Source organism: Triticum urartu, unplaced genomic scaffold, assembly GCF_003073215.2.
Source record: "Triticum urartu cultivar G1812 unplaced genomic scaffold, Tu2.1 TuUngrouped_contig_6141, whole genome shotgun sequence".
NCBI classification, from domain to species: Eukaryota; Viridiplantae; Streptophyta; class Magnoliopsida; order Poales; family Poaceae; genus Triticum; species Triticum urartu.
The window spans coordinates 1-5788 of NW_024116877.1; the positions used below are offsets into that span (position 1 = coordinate 1).

The 5788-nt window shown below is 49.1% G+C and overlaps 1 protein-coding gene across 1 annotated transcript; it reads right to left on the minus strand.

Annotated features, from left to right (window-relative positions):
- Positions 1-1326: 1326 nt before the first annotated feature.
- Positions 1327-4333, minus strand: LOC125530204 (L-type lectin-domain containing receptor kinase IX.2-like). The gene is made up of 5 exons (XM_048694604.1): positions 4293-4333; positions 3080-3927; positions 2218-2719; positions 1716-1926; positions 1327-1668 (listed from the first exon to the last, which is right to left on the minus strand). Exons 1-5 carry the CDS (start codon positions 4331-4333, stop codon positions 1327-1329), a joined length of 1944 nt encoding a protein of 647 aa, XP_048550561.1.
- Between the last annotated feature and the right edge of the window lie 1455 nt (positions 4334-5788).

Consider the following 5788-nt stretch of genomic DNA (forward strand, 5'->3'; position numbering starts at 1 on the left):
GCTCGGCTCGGCTCAATCCCGCAACCCGCGGCGCGGCGCGGTGCGTCGTGACGAGGCGTGGCGAGGCGAGCGGAGGAGGAGGAGTGCGCGAGGGCCTCATCTCTTCTCAAGCTCCAATAACCTGAATAAATTTCAAATTTTGCAACGCTTGTCCAAGGGCATCCATGAATTCCAGAGGTTGTTGATCTTCAAAGCATGATGATAAGATAATAAGCAGAACGAGGTTGTTATTGATGGTAGATGGCATGTCCAAGGGCATGCATGAATTCCAGAGGCCGCTCATTGGGTTGAACTTGGGCCGGATGGAGATGGCACGCCAGATGCGTCGAGCGGTCGGGCAAGTAAAGAACAGGTGTTGTCGATCTTTGAGGCAGCTGGAACAAGGTGGGCACGCTGCAGTTGGCAAAATGTTCTTGCGGTGCAAGTTTACTGTGGTGTTTAGTCTGTCGAGGGAGAAGAGCCAGCCAAAAAATTTACTCCACTTTGTTTGGCACACTTGATTCCCAAATGATGCCGAGTTGTGGGTCTGCTAGCTGTGTGGATAGTGCATACTGCATAGTAGTCTCCTCTAGTAGAGGTGTCACCGTTCAGTAGTCTCAGTTGGTCTGTGGGCTGTGGCAGTGGAGAGCACACATTCCTGCGGCAAAAAACTCAAGGAGACTAGTTCATGTGCATCAATTGAGGTTAGACGATTACGAAGACCAAGTTTGAGCCCATCCTGCATGATTGTTGCCACCATGGCATTTGGTTGGGTGTGGCTGAACAAGAGTGCGGGAAAGACTACAGCAAGCGATTCAGGTTTTAGCCAGACAAGCCAAAAGAAAGTCACTGACAATTATTCTTCCCTAGATGGATATGTAGAGGTAAGTGATGCAAGATCAGGTCTTTCCAAGGCAATTAATTAAGCTTGGTGGATGCAGGAACATGTAAGCGAATTTCAGCATGAGGCAAAAGTTTTGTGCGTCCATGTTTTTCACCTCCTAACCCACCTGAAATCCTAGGAGTGCAAATTTTGTCCCAAGCACATGAACAAAATTCTCAACAGAAAAAATAGACGATTAAGACGTTATCCACTCATGTGCATGGGCTGCATTGCTAGTTGTTGATAGAAACATCACAATGAACTCCAGGGTGGAAACACAACAACACAGATTAAGTTCCAAATCACAACCATAGTTTTTGTGAGAAAAGAAGACACCAAAGTGTACTTGCACATTACAGACCCTCCAGGGGCCGAAATGATACTCAAAGTGACGAGACGATCGACTACTAAAATCAAAGTTGTCGAGGAGAGCTCCCTAGCTAGCTAGGCAGGAGCAGTACTAGCTATGGTGGCGTTGATCGATCGGGTGTAGCAGGGGGCAACTCTCCGCCGTTCTCCAGGAATAGGATTGCAGCAGGCATTGAAGGCCGTTGGCTCTCATATAGGTCACAACACTGGAGGGCGAGGACAATCACGCGCTCCATCTCTATCTTGTCAAACTGGCCATCCAGCTTCTTGTCGGCAGCATCACTCACAAATGTTTCTGGCTGATCTCTATGGAGCTTCCGGAGAAGGTCCGGGTTATTTTCTCCATGCAATATCTCTAGCAGGACGATCCCAAAGCTGTAGACGTCGGAGCTAGGGCGCAGCTTGACCTGTCCATGTTTCTTGCACAGTGGATCCATGTAGTACGCGGTCCCAACGGCCACCGCTTCTTGCATAGTGGATCCATGTAGTCCGCGGTCCCAACGGCCACTGCCGTAATCAGTGATGTGTCGTCGCCGTATTGGGCGACCCTCGACAGCCCAAAGTCGCCATGCTTGGCATTGAAATCATGGTCCAGGAGTATGTGGCTTGGTTTGATATCTCTGTGCAAGATGCATGGCTTGCATAGGTGGGGGAGGTAATGAAGAGCGGACCCTATGCCCTTTACTATTTTGTACCTGCAATATTTTTCCACACACAGCACATAACATTTTGTTGGGTTCCACGACATACGATTTTATCAAAGAGTTTTCTTTTTTTAAAAGACAAAAACAGAAGATATATAGGAGCGACAACAGCAACCATGCATGCACTCGAACCCTGATATTGATATAGACATGCAATCATACCATGGACCCATGCATGTTACTACAACTGAAGGAAAAAAAATGAAACGAAAGTTGAACTAAAACTATAATAAGTATTTTGAAACAGAGAGAATACTAAGTATGTCTCCGGGCCGGCCATACCTCCTTGCCCATGACAGTACTTCAGGCCTTTCGTGCAGGTGCTCGTGGAGGTTGCCATTAGGCACAAGTTCATAGACGAGGAAGAGCTTGACGTTCTGTCTGTGCAAGCACCAAAACATGAAATTGTTTATGCTGCAGCACCAGCCTTCGAGCCTGACCACGTTACCGTGGCCCGTTCGGCCGACGGCGTCCAGCTCTGCGAGGAAGTCCTTGAATTCTCCCCTCGAGTCCTTGAGGATCTTCTTCACGGCCACCGGTTGGTCGGCCTTGAGGCTCCCACTGTATACCACGCCAAAGCCACCGGCTCCGATCTTCTTCTTGTCGGAGAATCCGTCGGTGGCGGTGGACACTTCGCGGTACTCGAATCGTTTAAGACGAGTTCCGGTCCCAAAGGAATCGCGCGTGCGTGTCCACCTACACCATGATAGGATTGACCAAATTATCACCACCAGGGCCAACGCAACAACGACGGCTCCTCCGATGATCAATGAATTGTCACGACCTGTTGAAGGAAAGCAATGCAAAATTAAGCCTGGATATCTCGTCTGCAAGCTGCGATGACATCGCCGATACAGGGCACTTTCAGAAAAAGACACGAGAAATATAGGATCAATATATGTTGAAGCTGGTTCCCTACCTTTGGTAGCGTGCACTTGGCCTTGCTCTGGTTGGACATTGTTAGCCCATGTAGGTGTTTCCGTAGGTGTTTCTGTATGTGTTTCTGTAGGTGATAAGTACCCGAAATTCCATGTATACATGTGTATATACTGAAACATGACATTCGTCTATGATATGCTAGCTGCTTTTGTTTTACTAGTAGTAACTAGCAGTATTTCTGGAAATTCGGAAAATCCGTACGTACCTCTGGCTCTCGGTGCCATAGTTGAGTTGAATGACCAAGAGTGTATCTGATGCAGCTCAGTGTTTCCACCGGTGGCCGCAGAGAACCCAACCGCCACCACCGGCGGGAGCAAGGCATCGAGAGGATCAGGCAACTGCGTCTTCACCCGAGCGGCGGCAAGAGAATGATTGGAATAATCAAAGTGCAGGATGGCCTCCAGCGTCCGGGTGGTGTTGACAAAAGTGATGGTCGCCGTCATGGTGCCATTGAGGCTGTAGCTGGGCAACCTGGTGGTGCTCACCGAGGTGACGGAGCTGAGGTCGATGCCGATGTGATCGGAGGCTCCCGTGGGATCCCATGGGTTGCTGTAAGTGTCGAACTCAACGGCGACGAACCGGTCTTCGCCGACGGCGCTAGTGTCGCTACTGCTGATGAGGCCAAGGAGATTGCTGGACGACTCCGGCGGTAATCTTGACGGGTAGGTGGAGAGGAAGAAGGTCAGGCCGTCCCCCTTCTTGGTCCTGTTGGGTATCAAGTGGATGGCGAAGATGAAGGTTGTGGCGAAGCTGGCCACTTCGCCGGTGCTCTTGTCGTACAAGGGAATCGGGTGGTTGTACGACATCCGGCCCTTGCAGTAATAGTTCTCCTTGGACTCTACGGAGTTGCAGGTGAGGTCGACCAGGTCGCCGTTCAGGGCGGCGTCGCCCTCGAACCGGAGGTCTTGTAAACTGTAGTCGGAGGTGTTTGCGAAGCCGAAGCTGAAGGAAAGCGGCGGCGCCGGTGAGGCGGTTGCCGCGTGGGCAATGACGACATGATCGTGGGATAGGAGGAAAGAGAACAAGCAGCCGGCGACACGTGACCACGTCCCGCTTTAATAGATGTGCTAGGGGGTGTTTGGTTGCCCTGCCCAATCAGACATGCATGGGAACAAAATACATAAGCTGTTCTGTGTCCACAGTTTGGCCCGCATCGTATGATGTTTAAAGTAGCTTCTAGTCAAGTCTGCTAGGAACTGCCAAATCAGCAGTTTCCAGCCAGCCAGTCTGAGTTGACCCACATCAAGCGCATATGATAGCCCCCTTGCATGAGAGTATGCCAATGTGATGCGAGCTAGTATACACTGGTGTTGTCCATGACGTCGTTCCTTTCGGCCTCCTCGCGGTGCCCTACTACACGGATGCCGTCCCTGACGTCGTTCCTTTCGGCCTCCTCTTCCTCGTCCTACTACACTCACGCTGCCATGGGGCGCACACTGCAATTTTTCTTCTCCGTCATCTGCCTCGGCGTCTTTCTATTCGTCCCTTCGTGCGGACTTTCTCTATGGAGACGACGCAAGCAACTAGTTTGCCGCGCCGTCGTCAGACGCAGTGGACGTTGGCAGCGGCGCCGCGTTCGATGGCGGCGTGGCGAACTAGTTGCTTATGTCGTCGCCACCACCGTCCACCGCAGTCGTCATGGCATTGTGTAACTCTATGTGTTATATGTAGCTATTAACTCTTAATCATATCCCGTACATACAACCAAACATCGTGTAGTTGCATGTGCCGAGCCAGAGCAGGACACCAAACAGCATGCCAAAATTGATCCCCTAATGCAGGAAGCCTAGATGCGGGCTGCCAAACAATGTTCAGATCTTGGTTTTCTGCCTGTTTTTGCTCAGTCAGGCTCAACCAGGCCAAGCATGCAATGCAGGCAAATTCACAGATGACAACCAAACATGCCCTAGGAGCATGTGTAGCTAAAGGTGGGAGTTGATCAAAGTCTCAAATCCCATGACTATTCCCTGTCTGTTTAGTTATGAAAAAATAAAGTAGAGAATAGGAATTGAGAGAATATGAGGCTAAAAATACCTATGGTTGGGGGTAAAGGAGTTGTGGAGGGAAGGGGAAGAGAATTGACAGGGGTAAGGGCATCTCTAAAGCAGACCCTCGAACCTCCCGCAAGCGTTCGAACAATTCGTCTGCGGGCTGGTCCGAACATCCCTTTTTCCGCAAACTAACAAAGAAGGGATTTCCTGGAGTCCGGGCATTCATATGACGAACCAACAGCCGCCACGTACCCACACACGGCGCCCTCTCCTCTCTCTCTCCATGCACCAAATGGCGGAAGATGTGTATGAGCAATGGCGGAAGGTGTAGCTAAAATGGCGGAAGCTAGCAGGCTCTGTTTTCTTTTTCCAAATACATACATACTAGCTAGCTTCAGCCCAAAGAATGGTGCAACATGATATAGTACATATACAGAGTGGTTCTTCTACACTCACTCTCGGTGCATCCACGGTGCACCCATGTAAGAAAACATATCAAAACATTTCGAAAAAATCTGAAACTTTGTGAAAATGATCATCAACAAATGTTATGAGGGCTTGCAAAATTTGATGGTCAAATAACATTCGAGTAGCTCTCTATAAAAAGGACAAAATCACTGAAATAACCATATACTAGTAAACTTGTTTGGCGGAAGGTTTGGCTCTCTTTTCTTTATTTAGAATGGACATACGTACATATACACCGATTTGGAATAATAATCTGCAACCGTATACGCATATGTTTGGCAGAAGGCAGTACTAACCGTGTTAGCTATTTGGCGGAACGTTGTTGTTTGACTCGGATTTGAGGAGTGATTGACAAAAAACTACCAGTTTAGGAGTTTGCGTTCCATAGAACTATCATTTTTTTAAAAGTGGTCGAAAACTACAAAAAAAACGTAAAAACGTGACTAAAAACTATC

What these genes read in the sequence shown, in the direction of transcription:
- LOC125530204 (XM_048694604.1), bottom strand. Translation starts at nt 4,333, where the DNA reads ATGACGGAGAAGAAAAATTGCAGTGTGCGCCCCATGGCAGC. An exon ending in GTACTGTCATGGGCAAGGAG is followed by an intron (nt 1,927 to 2,217) that starts GTATGGCCGGCC and finishes AAAATATTGCAG; the next exon opens with GTACAAAATAGTAAAGGGCA. An exon ending in CCGTTGGGACCGCGGACTAC is followed by an intron (nt 1,669 to 1,715) that starts ATGGATCCACTA and finishes ACCGCGTACTAC; the next exon opens with ATGGATCCACTGTGCAAGAA.